The sequence below is a fragment of the Zootoca vivipara genome, chromosome 13, assembly GCF_965207765.1.
Source record: "Zootoca vivipara chromosome 13, rZooViv2.hap1.1, whole genome shotgun sequence".
Lineage (NCBI taxonomy): Eukaryota > Metazoa > Chordata > Lepidosauria > Squamata > Lacertidae > Zootoca > Zootoca vivipara.
The window spans coordinates 23,737,222-23,756,500 of record NC_142596.1 but is presented as its reverse complement, the minus strand read 5'-3'; the positions used below and the strand labels follow the sequence as shown (position 1 = coordinate 23,756,500).

General features: G+C 46.9%; 1 protein-coding gene and 1 long non-coding RNA gene across 2 annotated transcripts; one reads left to right on the top strand and one right to left on the bottom strand.

Annotated features, from left to right (window-relative positions):
• Positions 1-128: 128 nt before the first annotated feature.
• FAM174B (family with sequence similarity 174 member B) lies at positions 129-14,754 on the bottom strand. The gene is made up of 3 exons (XM_035131744.3): positions 14,321-14,754; positions 4,114-4,245; positions 129-1,192 (listed from the first exon to the last, which is right to left on the bottom strand). Exons 1-3 carry the CDS (start codon positions 14,641-14,643, stop codon positions 1,189-1,191), a joined length of 459 nt encoding a protein of 152 aa, XP_034987635.1. The 5' UTR covers positions 14,644-14,754; the 3' UTR covers positions 129-1,188.
• A 1,615-nt stretch (positions 14,755-16,369) lies between these two features.
• Positions 16,370-19,036, top strand: LOC148683653 (uncharacterized). The gene is made up of 2 exons (XR_015946780.1): positions 16,370-17,967; positions 18,283-19,036. It is a non-coding gene; the product is annotated as an uncharacterized LOC148683653 (long non-coding RNA).
• Positions 19,037-19,279: the final 243 nt, after the last annotated feature.

Here is a 19,279-nt window from a genome sequence, read left to right as displayed (position 1 = left end):
TGGCTTTGTGTTACGCATGGCAAAAGCCGGACCCTGATCGACCAAAGTTGAAAACAATGTTAACAATCATTTTGGTTGGTAACAAGAATATTTGACCAGGAGCACATGACAACGCAAATAAAGCAAAATTATCCTAATTGCTCTTTAATAGCCTCACTACAGATTGTCGTGAAATACAATAAAGGAGGTGAGAGAGAGGCAACTCACAGGCAGAGGGAGACACAGACACAAAACAGCCCTCTGTGTAAGGCAGGAATGGGGAACCTGCAGTTCTCCAGAGGTTTCTGGCCTCCCTTTAGCTCCAGCCAGCACAGCCAACGGTCAGAACAACGTCCACAGGGCCACAGGTGAACACACACACACATCCCGCAATAAAGTTTGACTTCCTCTGGAATAGGGAAGGAGGAGCAAGGGGCTGCCAAAAATATCTTTCCTCTCCTCCTGAACTGGCTGGGTTTTCCTCCCCCTGCTTCGCAGAGTTTGCCGCCCCCAGAGGATTGTGGAGATACCCCCTTAAAGAGAAGGCAGAGAGCCTTATTGCAAGAGCAATGATTAGTGCAATTGTTATCAGTAGTAGTAGCACGTCATCACAGCGGCCCACATCTCACCCACAAAAAGCAAAACACACACACATTCACACATCAATACACAGGTTCAGTCAATTCAGCAGAGTTTGCACAAGTCCTGAGCTTCCATGAGATGAGCAGAGGTTGCTGCCAGCCCAGAACCACATGATGCCAGGCGTTTTTAGGTGCAGTGGAGAACAACCATCCGTCTAAGTTTAGCGCTTCTGAGCAGAGAGTTTGTTGGTGAGCCTGGGTGCCTTTGGACAAAACTGGCACTCCTAATAACTAGGACTCTGGGTTGGCCTACAAACCTAATCTGCAGTTTGTTGCAGGTAACCAAATCTGTAACAAAACAAAAAGAGAGGGGTTTTTTCCAGTTGAAAAGCAGTCCAGAAGGAAAACCACCTCCAATTCTTCCAACCTGGTAACCCAGGAACATAGTAGCATGCTCAGCTGTCTCCTGCCAAAATCCATCATAAATCATGTATATATATTTGGAACAGTGGAAAATTGTAAGTTTTGTTGACGCTATGATTCTGTCTTCCTTCTCCCCTCTGTTGCCAAGGTTCTTGCAAGGTTCTTGACAGGAGACCTCCATCCTGATGAGCCTTGTGCAACAGCCTCACCTGAAGAAAGAGAGGAAGAGAAATGAAATAATTAGCAATAGCAGAGAAATGTGTCTCATATACGGCAATGTAACAAGATGCAGGCCATCCTCACAAGACGGGCATGTGCCAACCTAGCCTTTGCTCTGAACCCATTTTGGGCAGCGGGCAACCAGCTTGGCTCTGTCAAGCAGTCAGAGAAGGTGCAGCTGAAGGGAGTTTGTTGCTCCCTAACATGCATTTGGGGGAGGGGTACGTTGCTCCCACTGCCAGTTACCTGAGACAGCCAAGTTAAAGGAAGGCACATTCTGGCATTGGACAAAGGAGTAAGTGTCCACTGGGGTGCTGTGCCCCTTGCCTCCCAGGAAGAAGAACATAGCAAAGGGGAGCCCAAGGTGGTCCCAACCATCAGGCAAAGGAGGAACAGCTTCTCCAATGTTTGCTTTCCTCTGCCATCCTCATCCTTATTTCCTTAACATGCTGCATCTGTTAAATGGTGAGCCTGCATGCCGGGACTGTCTTCTCTCTTAATGTATGTACAGTGCTTAGAAACTTTATGTACTTTAATGTAAGTTAATAACAACAACAACAACAACAACAACAACAACAACAACAACAACAACAACAACACTTCAAAAACTAAAGGCAGAGAAAGACGGAAGTACTTCACAACACATTTGCCAAAGACAGAGGTATTTTGCAACACATTCACTATCCACAAATAGGCAAAAGGGGCAATGCCAGAGAAACAATACTGAGCATATATATTAATGGAAGGAGGCACATCCAGAATGGCAACTCACAGAGAGACTCAGTGGGCAACCTCTCTGAAAGGGCACTGAATGAACCTGCTCCATCTCTCTTTCAGGAGGGATGACTGCTGACCAAAAGGCGTGGCTGGTGCCTCCTAACCGAGGGAGGGGCTTCAGGGTCAATAAGAGGCTTTAATACTTTCAATTTCTTTCTCCCAAAGTGTGCTAGCAGGTCTCTTGCAACACACTTTGGGGAACTACATGAAACAGTCCCAGGATCTGTCTCCTAATGGCACCCAGGGACATCACCCAGGCAAGATGGTTGCCTCAGAAAGAGCCTCCTCCCCTCCACTCTTGGGCTGAAACCGTTTAATGATGGTGGAAAATTCAAGGCTGGCTGTTGCAGCCTTGAGTTGTTGTTGTTACACCTCGGAGTTTAAGCATCTCAGCAAACTTGTCGTTCTTTCCTTCTCCTTGCCCCCACACCCCATTTTGGAATGACAATTATGCCTTCCAAGCAGGCAAGTCAACCTGCTTGAGAGATAAATGTGTTCAAAAACAAGCTTCACCTAGCAGTGTACAGAAAAGACCCTCCAGCTCTCACTTGCAAGACACCCAATTAAAAGCAACCTCCAGAGAACAGCACACACACTCTCTCGAACAACATAATGCTCGGCGTCTGTATGCAAAAGGGCATATGTGCATTGGAAAGGGGAGATATTCTATGGACGGGTATTGATCTAAGGGGGGCTTTATTATCAGAGGGAACAAAGGCACTCTGGAGATCCAGCTACGATGGAAAAGCATCCCAAGTTTTGATGAATTCAACTATCTCCTTTTGTACTGATCTACCGTCTTGCAAGGCAAGGGTTTGTTGAGAAACAGGCTTGTGTGGATGCAAAGCGCTGGCCATTGTCAACTGCACCAGTCCTTCTCGGACCTTTGTCAGGGACATTGAAATGCACATCAGACGACTGTGATGAGGCTCCAGCTACCTCCTACGGGAGGCGGCAGAGCAGCGGAGAGAACCTCACAGCCCTTCCAGCCAAAGGACACAGCCTTGCCATGATCCTCTGACTCAGAGGTTGCGTACCTTGCAGTACCTCTGTAACCCCCAACCTCGCTACAAAATAAGGTGAGTGCCCTTTAACTAGCCAGGCAGCTCCTCCAAGAAACACAGAGCCTACCACCCATCAAGTCTGGTCAGCCTACACGGAGGTTCAGCTCCCTGCAGAGGCCACATCTCTTGTAGCTGGCCTGGTGAGATGCTTTAGCATAGTACCCCAGGGTCCTGTTCTTTCTTGCCTACTCTCCACTTGGAGCCGATCCTGCCTGCTTCCCCTGCTAGCCAGAAGGCTTCAGTTGGCTCAGGATCCCTGCAGAGACAACATCTCCAGAAGCTGCCACAGCGGGGCTCCTCGGAGCTGTCCAAGGTCCTGTATGCTTTGTGCTTGACCCAGACTTAACAGCTACTTCCTCGGTGACCCACAAGGACCCACAGAGCTGGAGAGGGTTACTCTTACTTTGCTCTTCATCACACGAGAAAGTTGGAAATGACTCCACCACCAAATACATTCCAGGCCTTGTTTGTAAAGGGGAGTGGCAGGGAACACACACAGATTTCCACCCCTGCCCACAACAAATCCAAAACCTGCAGTAGGCCAATACCTTTCTTAGGACCAACCGAACCCTCACAAAGTCGTGAGCAACTTTTCAAGTTCTCCAGAACTCTTCTTTGGTCTGCATTTTAAAAACAACAAAAAAGGAGGGCATCATATTGAAAGGCACCTAAGTCTGCAGCTTGTAACTAAACTAGAAGATGGGGTGCATGAACAGAGGCTCAGACTTTGTACAGAGTAGAGGCTGATCTAATTCAGGCAGCCTTTCCCTAAATTCCCACGCTGGTACCCACTCCAGATGTTAATGACTCCAACCCTCATCAACCCCCAGACAGCCATATGATGTTGGGGCTGATGGGAATTTTACTCATTAACATCTGGAGTTTGGGGAAAGTTGTACTAATCAGATTCCACAAGTGCTAATAATGGTTGCTCTTCTTAGTTGGAGATCTCGTAGTGAAGTACTGTCCAATTTATTCATTTCTAAAAGGACCAACATAGATATCACCCCCCTTTAAAAAAGTCCCACCCACTCACCCATATGTTTACACCGTCCTCCCCCTCTCCTTACCTATACTTTATATCAAACACTGTGGAATCTTCATCATCCTCATCATCTTCATTTAAGGGGGCCATTTCCACCCGTTCTGCTGGAGTTGTGATGATGTCATACTTGCGGGTTTTTTTCATCTTCCTGCCAGACCTAAAACAGCAAGGAAATTATATTGTTAGGTGTACACAGATATCGTGGAAACAAAACACTGACAATTTATTTAAACCCATCCAAATGGGAGTGGAGAGAAAGACGCAACAGACCCCTGTTACCAGGCCACTTTTCCAGCCACTCTCAGCTTCTCGTTGTTGCTCCAGCTAATACAGTCATACCTTGGCTCCCGAATGCCTTGTGATTCGAACATTTTGGCTCCCGAACGCCACAAACCCGGAAGATTGCGAACTTTTTTTAGAAGCCGAATATCCGACGCGGCTGATGCAGCTTCCGCTTGAGTGCAGGAAGCTCCTGCAGCCAATCAGAAGCTTCGGCTTGGTTTTCAAACGTTTTCAAAAGGAACGGATTCCGTTCAAGAACCAAGGTACGAATGTATGAGAAAACACTTGTAGGCGGGGGGTGGGGGTGGGAATAGAGAGAGTACATCCTCGTGGGGATTTGAACCCAGATCTGCTTGCGTCAAGGCAAATTCTCTACTCACCAGATCACCACACTCTACTCATTCGACCACCTTTTGCAATTATGTTTGATTTATAAATACATGAACAGAGCATAGTGGGAAGTGATGGGATCCTCTTGCATTAGGTTAGCGCAACTACTAACCCTGTTGCAAATCCCTCAAAACAATTGCGTGCAGCCTCCAGGCTGCTTTCATTCCCACCTGTGTGGCCTTGTTGAAACTCAAACCGGAACTTGTCTCTAGATGCCTTCAGGCCAGATCCCATGAAGCTTCTCATGTCGAGAATATTTTGCCTCTTTGTTGGTCTGATTCAAGAGTTGCAATCCGGTATGGTTAAGAGTAGAGGTCAGCAAACTTTTTCAGCAAGGGGCCGGGTCCACTGTCCCTCAGACCTTGTGGTGGGCCGGACTATATTTTGGGGGGGAAATATGAACGAATTCCTATGCCCCACAAATAACCCAGAGATGCATTTTAAATAAAAGGACACATTCTACTCATGTAAAAACATGCTGATTCCCAGGCCGTCCGTGGGCCGGATTTAGAAGGCGATTGGGCTGCATCCGGCCCCCGGGCCTTAGTTTGGGGACCCCTGGTTAAGACTCTGATTATCTGGAGCCCGGTGTTCACACTTGAACAGGCTTTCATTTGCCTGGGTTGTAAAGACATGAATACTGTACTGCTAAGAAATTAGCGTGCCCCACCTTCCATAGCAGGGACCATCACTCTGCACCCCACCCTATCTGGGGCTGGCTATGCTGCATGACTTAAGGACTGTAATTGCCAGTGATTAAACAACTTGAGATCTGCTGCTTAATCTGCTCAGCTGCCATTGTAAAGACCTTCTTTGAAATTACTACCATGAACCACAAACATAACGAGCCGTTAAAAACCAATATAGCTTTTACAAGCCCATTTAGGAAGTGTCCACAAGATCACCCTATTTATTCCTGATTAATTAGTCCAGAACAAACACTACCCGCTAGGTATGATTGCTCCATCACTAACACTGATCAGAATTACTCCTCCCTGCCTTGGGATATGGATGATGATGAAGAAGAAGAAGAAGAGTTTGGATTTGATATCCCGCTTTATCACTACCCAAAGGAGTCTCAAAGCGGCTAACAATCTCCTTTCCCCTCCTCCCCCACAACAGACATCCTGTGAGGTGAGTGGGGCTGAGAGACTTCAGAGAAGTGTGACTAGCCCAAGGTCACCCAGCAGCTGCATGTGGAGGAGCGGAGACACAAACCCGGTTCCCCAGATTAGGAGTCTACCGCTCTTAACCACTACACCACACTGGCTCTCAATTAAAACAACAACTAAAACCAACAGACATGGTTTTACTTCTGTGCATTTTATAAAAACTTTTTTATTGCAAGGTACAGTGAAGGTGGGTTTTGTGATATTTTTTTAAAAGGGGAAAAAAAAGACTTCATCCAGACTTTCAAGCAGAAGGCCAGCCTCTGCACCCAAATAACATGCTGTGTAAACAAGCATTCCTCTGTTTATTCCTAGCTTCACCTCCCTCCCTTTTCTATTGCCCCTGCACTGAATTTTAAATTGCAAGCTACTTGGGGCAGGGACCTATCATCTTCCTGGGCCATGCACACTGCTAGTGCCATGTAATGGTATTATAACAGTAAGCTGCATGGGGCAACGGCCTGTCCTGTCATAGCTGCCAAGTTATCCCTTTTTTTAAGGGAAATTCCATTATGCTGAATTGGCTTCCTAACGAGAAAAGGGAAAACTTGGCAGCTATGTGTCCTGTTGCTGCATCACACATGCTGATGGCGCAATATAAATCATAGTAGTAGCAGCAGCAGGAACAGTTGTAGCAGTACTAAGGCTAGTTACAGGTAGGTAGCCGTGTTGGTCTGAGTTGAAACAAATTTAAAAAATTCCTTCAGTAGCACCTTAAAGACCAACTAAGTTTTTATTTTGGTATGAGCTTTCGTGTGCATTCACCCTTCTTCAGATATCCTTCGTATCTGAAGAAGTGTGCATGCACACAAAAGCCCATACAGTACTAAGGCTGTAAGAGAGCATGGGTACTCCTCTAGTACAAATGTTTGGCAAGGGATTATTAAAAGCCATCTTTCTCACCACCTCCCTGAATGACCTTGGCTTTCTCTCTTCAAGTGTCCCCCCCCCTTAACTGGATGCTTAATCTTAGAGCTCAGCAAGAAGACAGCTAGGAGTGGGAGAAGGAGGGATGGATGGAGAGAGGTGGAGTCTGTGACCACTCTCACTTAGCCCTTTCCATTCACCAGCGGTGATTCTGACCAAGCACTCAGTCACATGAAGAACAGCTGCTCCCCATCACGCAAGAGGCTGCAATCACTCGCTGTCAGCTCGCCCGCTGCTTAGACTGCTCTTCAGCCTTTAATCTATTTTTAGCCAGGCAGCCGTCAGGATTAAAAGGATCCGCTCCTGACCCCGTGATCCCAAAACGTGGCCCCCTCCCACGCTGCGCCAGCAGCACCGCCACTCTTGAGAAGTGAGATTGGAGGAAGAAATGCGGTCCTAGATACTTGCAGCTGCAGGTCAATACGTTCATGAGGCGAAAGAAAAGGGGCGGGAGCAGGAGGCCCTATGTACACTGTCCCTTACCTGATGCCCTCGTGATCTTTTGGACTGTAACTCCCATCAGTCCCATCCAATACAGCTGTGCTGGTTGGGGGCCAATGGATGCTGGATGCCAACACATCTGGAGGGTACCAGGCTGGGAGAGCCGGCCCTACTCCATATTGAAAATAATTGTCCTCCGGCATGCACGCAACCCAGTATAATCGTGGGGAATTGCGTTGCCATTTCTCATTAAGCATAGACGTAAACTATGGAACTCTCTCCCACAGGAGGCAGTAATGGCTACCAACTTGGTTTCCTAGTTTCTGGAAACCATAGGAGAGGACAGTGGTCTTGTGCTCAGGTCCTGCTTGCAGGTTTCCTGCAGGCCACGGTGAGAACAGGATGCTGGACTGGATGGGCCACCGGCCTAATCCAGCAGGGTCTTCTTATATTCTTAATGATCCTATCACCCAGGGCTGGTGGAAGTTGGCGTGCAACAGAATCTGCAAGGCCGCAGGTTCCCCAACCCAAACAAATTAATCATGGAAGGGCCCCTGATGAATCTGGCACCAATTCAGAATAGGCTGCACATTGCTGGCCTTCGACATAAAGGTAAAGGTAAAGGGACCCCTGACCATTAGGTCCAGTCGTGACCGACTCTGGGGTTGCGCGCTCATCTCACATTATAGGCCGAGGGAGCCGGTGTATAGCTTCCAGGTCATGTGGCCAGCATGACAAAGCCGCTTCTGGAGAACCAGAGCAGCACATGGAAACGCCGTTTACCTTCCCGCTGTAGCGGTTCCTATTTATCTACTTGCATTTTGCCGTGCTTTCGAACTACTAGGTCGGCAGGAGCTGGGACCAAGCAACGGGAGCTCACCCCATCACAGGGATTCAAACCGCCAACCTTCTGATCAGCAAGCCCTAGGCTCTGTGGTTTAACCACAGCGCCACCTGGGTCCCTTATAGGGGGAAAGGACGATTCGCCTACCCCAAACTCCAAGGAAAGGCAACACACCAGGCACTTTTTGAGCAGGGCAAAATTTGAGAGTGCAACGTCGAGGGGAGGAACCCTGCCAGTACATTTTACTGCTTTTTACAAAGCCGTTCTCTTTCTGTGACATCGCTACGCCTTTTCACTCCTACACGCTGCTGAAGTGGGGTTAATTTGTGTAACCCTGCTAGAAAGCCACCGGCTAGTTAGTGTACAGATCCCATCCCATCATGGAGGGAACAATTTACCTTTCCACATTCCACATACCCAGTATATTCCTGTTGACAGGCCACAAAGGACCTGAGGCCAATACGCAGATTTCTGCAGGGCCATTACAGGTTGGGCAACACATCCAGCCTTTTGATACTGCATCCAGTTCTGGTCATGTGCACAATATTCTTGCTACACCTTGGCCATAATCACATGTAGCCGTTAGGCATGCAGAATATCCCTGAGCAGGGCTAGAAAAACACACACACTTTTTGGCTCAGTTTACTCAAGTGCAAGTTCCAAGTGTCTCAGTGACGTAAGTCACAAGACTGTCCACCTAACGTCCTCAAGTGGTACCATTCATGCTTTCAGGACCCTCCATGAAGCAACTATTTCCAGGGTTTCCTGGTGAATGAACGGTTGCTAAACTGGTTTAAGTCTGCATTATACTAAAGTGGTACCACGGTTTATGAACACAATTGGTTCCGGAAGTCTGTTCATAAACTGAAGCATTCATAAACTGAAGCAAACTTTCCCATTGAAAGTAATGGGAAGTGGATTAATCCATTCCAGATGGGTCCGCGGAGTACTCAACCTGAAGCGTACTTAACCCGAAGCATGGGTGCAATTAGTTCCAGAAGTCTGTTCATAAACTGAAGCGTTCATAAACTGAAGCGAACTTTCCCATTGAAAGTAATGGAAAGTGAATTTATCCATTCCAGTTGGGTCCGCGGTGTTTGTAAACCGAAAGTTCATAAACCGAGGTGTTCATAAACCGAGGTTCCACTGTATATCAACCTAAGGTAGCCTTGCCAATCAGTTTCACAAAATGAGCACTAGCCTAGTTTCTACTAGGCTGCTGGTTCCAAACACATACAGTATATCAATGTAACGATGGGTGTGGGTGTGTTGTGTGTGAAGGTTCCTTGCTTGATCACCTGGAGGAAATTCGTCTGTGCCACAGGTGAGCAGGCAAGTGGCTATTTGCAGGCTTCCTTTAGAGGAATCAAATTAACAGACTAGTCATCTCTCGGCCACAGCTCCATGATACAGCACTGGCTTTTCATGCAGAATTTGGCCCCAAATATCTCCAGGTAGAATTTTGAAAGCTGAATCCCTGGAGAATCACTGCCAGTCCATGCAAACAACCCTGAGGTACATCTGTCCTGGAAGAAGACAGCTTCCTATATTGTTACTGTTGTTCTTAGTTCAATTTATGAGTTGCTTCCAACAAAACTCTTGCAGTAACTTAGAAATGTTAACAATCCAATGTAAAATACACTGTTTAAAAACTTAACACAGACACAGGATTAGAAACTCAGGTAATGTATATTCCTGCGTATGACTACTTTTTAACCCAGGAAAATCTTCTCAAAAGTCGGGGGTCGTATTATACACTGGGTCGTATTTCTTATATGGTGAGTATATCCCAAACTCTATATTTTAATTGGAAAAGTTGGGGGTCGTCTTATACGCCGGAATATATGGTATAGAATCAGAGTTGGAAGAGACCACAAGGGCCATCCAGTCCAACCCCCTGCCAAGCAGGAAACACCATCAAAGCATTCCTGACAGATGGCTGTCAAGCCTCCGCTTAAAAGACCTCCAAAGGAGGAGACTCCACCACACTCCTTGGCAGTAAATTCCACTGCCGAACAGCTCTTACTGTCAGGAAGTTCTTCCTAATGTTCAGGAAGTTTCTTGTAGTTTGAATCCATTGCTCCGTGTCCGCTTCTCTGGAGCAGCAGAAAACAACCTTTCACCCTCTTCTATATGACATATTTTTATATATTTGAACATGACTATCATATCACCCCTTAACCTTCTCTTCTCCAGGCTAAACATACCCAGCTCCCTAAGCCGTTCCTCATAAGGCATCGTTTCCAGGCCTTTGACCATTTTGGTTGCCCTCTTCTGGACACGTTCCAGCTTGTCAGTATCCTTCTTGAACTGTGGTGCCCAGAACTGGACACAGTATTCCAGGTGAGGTCTGACCAGAGCGGTATATATAAGCTAGCCACCAAATGGCTCTTTAAACCAGGGTTACAGTCACCAAAACAGAATGTCTAGCTGCCATTTTAGGGCCAGACAGTTCAAAAGTTGTATTTTTCAGTATAACATTTTGGTTCCTGAAATTTCTCCTGATTGTGCAGATAAAATATCATGGATAGAATTCTACCAGATGTGTTGTTAGTGTGCGAAAACAGGCAAGATCTAATGGCACACACACACCTGGGCATGCACCTCCAGATGGTGGAGATGTCAGGCACCATCCTTGCACCCGGGGATCTTCACTTGGTTGCAAGTGGACAATAGCCAGGTGCAAAAATGTCCCTGGAAAATTCCAAATGCTGCAAAGAGGCGCTCATAAAACAAATAATTGTCAACCTAAAGGTTCTGCCATCACTTACAAAGCTGAAAACACTTAACGTCAGACCATTCACCCATTTAGCTTAGTAGTGTTTACTCTGAGTGATTTAGGAACAGGATCTTTCCCAACCCCACCTGGAGATAACAAGGATTGAACTTGGGATCTTATGCAGGCAAAGCAATTAATTATTCTGCCACTGAGCTATGGCCTTTCCCACCAACATCATACAAGCTTCCAACATTTAGCAATGGGGGTGGGGAACCAGAAGTGTAACCTTCAAAGGCCAGCTTCCTCGTCCCTTCCTCAACATTTCCTCACCCCCTCCATGACAACTGCACCTGCAGCACCTTCTTCTTTTTGACAACATGACAGGGAAATGACTCATACCAGAAAGACAGGTTCCCAGGAACACACCGATCATTGGCAGACCAGGACGTTTTAACTCTGTGTACTTAAAAACTGCTCCTCATTTTTGCCTCCAAAGCACTAAAGGCAGTTCCAACTATTGTTTTCCTCCACCAAGAGGAATTCCTGTTGGGAGAGGCAGGATCCTCTTTTCAGGAAAGACACATGACCAGCTTTCAGAAATATTTGCAAGCAGTGTAACCTTTGGTCACAGTTCCATCCTGCAGAGAGAGAGAAAATCCACAAAGACAAGCAAGCCTGATGTGGCATCAGGGGAACACAGTTCGGTGCGATAGGGGACATGTTTTGAACGCAGACAGTCATACATACAATTCCCAATCGTTCCCGTTGAAGAAGGACCAGGTAGCTGTTAGTGGGAAAGATCTCTGCTAGAGATTCTTGGGAGTCACCGCCAACACTGAGCCAAAGGCAAATAGTCTGATCCTTTTACCACAGGTTCTGATACCCCTAGTCCTCTGTACCATCAGAAGAGAGACCGCAAGGAAGGCCTTAGCTCAGTGGCAAAACATCCCAGGTTCAATCCCCAGCATCTTCTGGCAGGGCCTGAGAAACACCCTTGTCTGAAACCCTAGAACAGGGTTTCCCAAACTTGGGTCTCCAGTTGTTTTGGGACTACAAATCCCATCATCCTGAGCTAGTCAGGGATGGTGGGAATTGTAGTCCAAAAACAGACTCAAGTTTGGGAAACCCTGCCCTAGAAAGTCCTTGCTGCCAGTCAGTGTAGCCAGTATTGAGCTAGATGGACCAATGGTCTGATTCAGCATGAGAACCTAAGAAATGGCTTGCGGGATCAGGCCAAAGCCCCACTTAGCGCTGCACTTGCTCCAGTTTACTACTGGAAGTGCGAGGTTTTCAAGTGTGCAAACAGTGGGAGGCGGTTCAGGTGAGGCTGTCACGGGGCTCCTTATCTCTGCATTGGAAGTGACTTTTCCTATACTGTTCAAAAAGTCAACGAAGAATGGTCAATATTCAAAGAATACCGTATCTCAAAAATTATATGGACAATGCAAGTCTCCTGGCAGACATAGATTAAATCTTGTAAATAAAGAGAAGGTTTAGTACCACTCGTGACATGCGTATAGAGATATGATTGGTAACAAAGCTCAAGGAGAATGAGAAAAGGTCTACTTTTTGTGGTGTAAATGCTGGATTGTAGGTATGTTGGGTATTTAATGTTTGTTTGTTTGTATGTATGCAATATGTGGTTGGTATGTGTATAGTTTAATGTAAATTAATGTATAACAAGAATAAAGTTTTTTTTTTAAAAAAAAAAAAGGAAGTGACTTTTCCTTACTGCCATTCCCCAGGGAAAATCTGCCAGAAAAAGGTCGGGGGCAGCTTGCACCTTGTGTAAACTCTGCTCAAGAAACTACGATTCAATTATGAGAAAGATACAACTCTGATAGGTCTTTTCAAAACATGCACACACATGTACAGCAAAGCTTGCAAAAGGCAGAGAACATCCCTCCAAAACATGGAGGGTCCAGTAAAGATGGGGAGCAAAGAAGACCCCTGAAAGTGGAATCCTACTTCCACCCCACCCCCACCCCACGTTTAAAGAAATGCAGTTTTCATGGTAGATATGAAAAGAGATGGGGGAATAGGCAAGTCACTCTCAGCTGGAACATGGTAATAATACAGCCCAGCTTTCTTACAAGGGTTGCAACAAGGTTTACCGAGTTAGTATGGGTAGGACATGGGTAGGCAAACTAAGGCCTGGGGGCCGGATCCGGCCCAATCACCTTCTAAATCCGGCGCGCAGACGGTCCAGGCATCAGCATGTTTTTGCATGAGTAGAACGTGTCCTTTTATTTAAAATTCATCTCTGGGTTATTTGTGGGGCATAGGAATTCATTCATTTCCCCCCACAAAATATAGTACGGCCCTGCACAAGGTCTGAGGGACAGTGGACCAGCCCCCCTGCTGAAAAAGTTTGCTGACCCCTGGTACAGTATAGGACAGCCTATTCTGCAATGGGTTTCCCCCCCTTAATGTTAAGAATAAGACTTCTGAAAATGCAGGTTTCTATGAGCAACTTCCAACTCTAAGGGAATAGTACAATAAATCAGCCCTCCAGATGTTGTTGGACTACAACCTCTATTATCCCTGACCATTTGCCATGCTGTCTGGGGTTGATGGGAGTTGTAGTCCAATATCTGCAGGCACTAGGTTGAAGAACCCTACAAGTAAATATCAGAGCAAAGCAGTTTGGACATGCTAAAGCACTTGTGCCAATACTGACTAGTCTTTTAAGAAACAAAGTTATTTCAGAATGAGCCCCAACCCTTACAACAGGAGAATAATGAATACTGACCTACCTTACAGGGCTGTTGTGAAGATTACCGATTTGATGTACATGAAGCACATTAAGGCTGCAATCCACCATAAACTTGTTTAAGAATAAGCCCCGCTGAAGGTGGCGGGGTTTGCTTCTGAGTAAGCATGTAGAGGATTGTACTGTAAATACTTTTTTTTAAAGGGCAGGGCATTATTTAACTAGGAAGTACGATTGGCAAGCAACTAAAGGAGCAACCATTTATCTCTGAGCCGATTTGTAATATAGTGGTCAACTGATACTAGCCTACCTTTCTGAATCATCATAAAGATTACCAAGGTAATTTATTCACTTGAGATTTATATCCGCCTTTCGCCAGAAGATCATAGGGAAACAAAAGCAGTTTACAGGAGCAACATGAAACATGCACATCTCGCCCATTCCAAAGAATGTGCAATCTGATAAAAGACATTTCTAATGTGCACGAAGTACTCTGGGAGTGCCATACAATGCCTCCAATTGTCCTGCCGCCTTTAGATGCCACCCTCCCAATCCGGCCCACCATCACCACCCCCTTGCTGAAGGGTGCCAAAGAACCAAGCTGGGCTGGGTGCGGGTGCGGGGCTCCTCCTGCGCCCCCTGCAGCCTCCCAACCCAGCAGGCTCGCCGGCCGCTCCAGTTCTGCGTTGCAAAAGGCAGAGGAGCCGCGGGCGGCGGAAGCAGCTGGCAACCCCGCCAACTACGCACCTGAGGACGCGGAGGAGCAGGCAGGCGATGAGCCCGACGCTGGCGGCGCAAGCCCCGATAACGGCGGCCTTGAGCACAGGCAAGTCCCGCAGCAGAGCCCACATGGGGCTCCGCTGGGCGCCCTCGCTGCGGTTCCCGGCCGGCGGCTCCGATAGCCCCAGCCGGCTGCTGTTGGAGCTGGAGCCCGAGGAGGAGGCAGCGGCAGTGGCGACAATGGGCGGAGGAGCCACGGCGGCCAAGGCGGGCAGGACGAGCAGGAGCGAGAGCCAGAGCAGGGCCGCCACGGCGCCCGGTGCCGCCGCCGCCGGGAAGGTGCGCGTCATCGTGGCCGGGAGAGGAGCAGGCAGAGGCGGACTCAGCTGTTGGCCGGCTCCGCTGCGCGTCCTTCCCTCCTCGCTTCCGCCTGCTGCCCGGTCTCCCACCGCTTCTCCTCCCCGATGAGCCGGATCAGGGCACGCGAAGGGGCGGGCAGAGGAGGAGCCGCGGCCAGGAAGGAGAGGGCAGCAGATGGGCCTGGCCGCCAAGAGGGCCCCTGCGCAAGTGCAGAGGGCTTCCGCCGCGCTCCTTCCAGCCTCACGGCACGGAGAGGCAAAGGCTGCCAGATCCAGAATTGCCCCTCCCCCCCCTCCGTCATGGTTTCTCCCCCCCCCCCTTTTTTTAAAAGTAGAGCACCCAAAGGTGAGCGCCACCACCCTGGGCAATATTTAAGGGTGCGGTGAGGGAGGAGACGGGGTTAATGGCAACCCGATCCTATGCGGTTCCCAATCCGCTCCCAAGCAAGTATTGGATCGCCAGGATCGCCCTCCCTTCAAGGCCTGAGCTCATTAAATGGGCTAATCCCAGAGTCACTGTTATTACTACCACGTTTATATCCCACCTTTCCTGCAAGGAGCATGCTGCCTCTCCATATTATCCGCACAACGACCCTGTGAGGTGGGCTAGGCTGAGAGGCAGTGCGTAGTCCAAGGGAACCCAGTGAGCTTCGCAGCTTGGGGCAGGGGTGCAGGGATTTAGTCTCCCAGGTCCTAGTCCAACACACTCGATAACACTACAATACTGGCTCTCTGGTCATAGGGTCATCATGTATCCAGTTCTGTTCCTGCTTTGAGTAGACCCATCAAAATGGATAGATGTGACTATCTGGGCGCCATTAATTTCATGGCGTCTACTCTTGTGTACATCTTGGATCCAGTTCCAAAGCAAAGTTTATTTATAAACAGTGTTTTCTGGGTATGATACATGTTAAAATATGAGTGGCACTGCACACACCTTTGTAATTCAAGAAATCTTTAATAAAATAAATTTTTTTAAGTGTTTTCTGTAAATATGCTATGATCAGAGTGGGTCACAGAAGACCATTTTAGTACAACAGTGCAAACGTCCTAAGGAATATTGTATGTCCCTCCAGACAAGCTTTCCTCAACCTGGTGCACGCCCTCCCCCCCCCCCGCCCCCAATGCTACTGGACTCAATCTCCCATCAGCTCCAGCCAACAAAGCCAGAGGCAGGAGCTGTAATGGCACAAGCTCAGGAGGGGGCCTCATGGGCTATTGACATTCAGCATGTTTGAAGCACATTCTTTCCCTCAAAGCATTCCGTGCATTGTAGTTTGCTAAGGGCTGCTGGGAAGGGTAACTTAGCAAGTCCCAGAATGCTTTGAGGTGGGAAATGCACTTTGAATGTGCTTAGCGTGTTCACAGCCTAATCATACTTGACACAAAAAAGCAGGAAGTTCATCGAAGTTATTTGGTGCTTCTGAGGAATAATCACAGGTGGTTTGTTTGCTATACCAAACTGTATTAAGAGGGGGGCAGGTGGTGCTTTGTCTCCTTTGCTGCAAAAAAACCCCCAAAAGTAATAAACACAACAGCTATTTCTGTCCCTGATAGGGTTGCCAGACTCGATAGTGGACAGGACTTCTGTGCCTTTAATTGCCCTGCTCTCTTTTGAATCTGGAAACCTTAAAGAGAAACCAGTAGACCCTTTGTTTAATTTCCAAGCAAAGGGTCTGCTGGTTTCTCTTTAAGGTTTCCAGACTCAAAAGACAACAGGGCAATTAAAGGCACAGAAGTCCTGTCCACTATTGAGTCTGGCAACCCTAAATGGCACCCTTTATAGAGAGTCCCAGGGAGAATGGTCTCTGATTGCATACAACAAAGGAAATAAGCTCCGCTGGTCTTTCTCAGCCAATCAGGATACTGCATCAGAGGCCACCCACTCTCAGCTTGAAAAATATACACTGTTCTTTCCACCTCTCCAGCCCAGAGATGACTGGGGGAAAATAAAAAACAGGCTGTCCCATTCTTTCACAAGATTATGGGCCTCCAAGTTGGGGAAGGGGCTTTTGGGTCTGCAGGCTGGGCAGAAAACCCCCCTCTCCTCTCCCCCAAACTGTCCACTCCTTTATAGACCCATGTTCAGACTTGCAAACTGTCCACTTCCCTCTCTGTTTTCCCTTTCCTTATTCATCTCTGTCCTTCCTGAAGGATAGCAGGGAAAAGAAGGTGAATGTTGAGAGTTCTTCCCCCTTTCTGGGCTTGTTCACACATGTGGGTTAACCTCAGTTCGCTGTCTCAAGGGATACGAGCAGCATATGTTTTGAAATGCTGCTGCTAGTGGGCCCTTAACAAAAAATAATTAGAGCATTCAGCTGGTGAACAGAAACTTATGTACAACACAGTGCTTTCTTCCAATACGATCCTGCTCGTGGTTTATGATTTTATTTTATTTAATTATTTCACAAGATTTCTGTACCGCTTGCTTGCAATCACAGAATTGTAGAGTTGGAATGGATCCAAAGGGTGACCTAGTCAGCTAGTCCATCTCCTTGCAATGCATAAAACCTCAGAGTTGTTTGCAAAAGAAAAGAAAAGATCAGTAAAAGGAAACAGTTTGATCTGCTGTAGAGGTCTACTGAGTATGCTTCTCAAGCTTGGGCTACAACTCCCATCACCCCTAGCTAGCAGGACCAGTGGTCAGGGATGATGGGAGTTGGAGTCCAAAAACAGTTGGTGATCCAAGTTTGAGAAACACAGGGTGCTGTGCATTTACAAAGAAATGGGTCTTCTGGAATTGGAAGCTGCCTTATAGGGAGACCCTTGGTGCATCTAGCGCAGCAGGGGTCACCAAAGTGGTGGACTCCAGTTCCCATGAGCCCTAGGCACCACGGCCAATAGACAGGGTTGATGGGAGTTGTAGTCCTAAAGCATCTGGAAACTGCCAGGTTAGCTACCTCTGATCCACAGTGATTCACAGCTGTTCACCTAGGTCTCTAAGCCTAGACAGCAGGGACTGAGCCTAAGACTTCCTGCAAACAAGGCAGATGCTCTCTGAGCCATGACAACCCTTACACTGCAAAGTGCAGTGCCAGTGAGATCCCAGGACATCTTGACTTGCTCAGAGGCCTATATTTGTCTCTACACATACAAATTAGCATATGCACACTTTATGCAGATTTGTGTTGTGGGCCTGACTTTGTCCCAAGTCTTTTAAGTACTGCATCTGACAATGCTCACTCCACTGGTGAAGACAATGGAATGGTGTCGATTGGAAAAGAGAACCATCTGGGGAATTAAGTATTCCAAAAGAGGGATGGTGGCTGGCTGGGCAATAAATATATAGAAAATAGAAAGAGGGGAACTGCATTGGTAAGTGAAGATAAAACAAGCAGAAAGGATCCGTTCTGGGTGCTGAAAGCGTGTTTTCGTAGTAGAACAATTTAACAATCCATCTTGAAAAGCTGTTTTGAGGGGATGGGGGGCAAGAAAGTGGGCCGGCTAACAGAGCCAAGCCCTTTGCTGTAGCTGAGACTGGAAGAAACAAAGGCCACTGAAACTGAGTCACCTTCTGCTGTCTGTCTGGCTTGTCTGTCTGGCTGTTTGTGCTTGACGTGCCGATTAGGCTACCTAAATGTAGTGGATAAATTCTCTCTCTCTCTCTCCCCCCTGCTTGTTTTCAAATAGGATTGTTTGGCAGGCCAAGTCTTCAGACCAGTTCTTCTGCTTTTCAAGCCCCAACTGCTTCTACTTGTCTCTTTCAAGAGAACGAGAACATGCCAAGTGCCCCTGCTCCTGCTAATTTCTGGGCAAATAAATAGGCTGTGTACACACAATACGTTTAAGTACATGACACAGAAGAATCTTGGGAACTGTAGCTTGTTGAAGGCGCTTGGAACTTTAACTCTGTTATGGGTAAACTCTCAGTTCCCAAGATCCTTTGGAGTACACCATGCACTCTAAATGTGCTTTAAATGTATGAGGTGGCTATGGCCTTAAAGACTGGCCATGGTTTACTGGGACATGTGGCCAAAGTGAATATTTTATTGTGGTGTGTTACGTGCTTGCATTTCATTCTTGTGAATCTGAATCTCAGCTGCTGGAGGCAAACCACACAGGAAGGGTTAGGGGCTGTTATCTCCCTGTCCATTTTATATATATATAAAAAAAACAATATTTAGACTTTTCAGGTTTATACATTTCGCTGATTTTACAAACATCTTGACATTTCAAAACTTCCTTCCGCCCTCTTTCTGCAGTTCCTGAAATTTATTTTTAATATCTTCCACATATCCAAATTAACTTAACTTGTTCATTTATTCATCTTCTTTAAATATATACTATTATGAAACTGCAGGTTATTAAAATCCTGCCAATGTTCTTTTCTGTTTACAATTTATCTGTAAATATTCAATAAACCATTTCCATGCTTTTATAAAAAGTTTGTTATCTTGGTTTCTTAGTCTTCCGGTAACTTTTGCCATTTCTGCATATTCCATAAGTTTTTGTATCTATTCTTCCTTTGCTGGGACTTCTGCTTCTTTCCATTTTGGGGCAAGTAACATTCTTGCTGCTGTAGTAGTGTAGATAAATTTCTATACAGTTTAGGCAGTTCTGTCCCTATAATTTGTTATGTCCCTGCCTGGGCCTCAGTGCAAGAAAACAATATTCATTGATTTGATTT

Excerpts from the sequence above, each read along its gene's own strand:
- FAM174B (XM_035131744.3), bottom strand. The coding sequence starts at position 14,643 with ATGACGCGCACCTTCCCGGCGGCGGCGGCACCGGGCGCCGTGGCGGCC. Across the intron at positions 4,246-14,320 it reads CTGCTCCTCCGCGTCCTCAG|GTCTGGCAGGAAGATGAAAA; the intron begins GTGCGTAGTTGG and ends TTGCTGTTTTAG.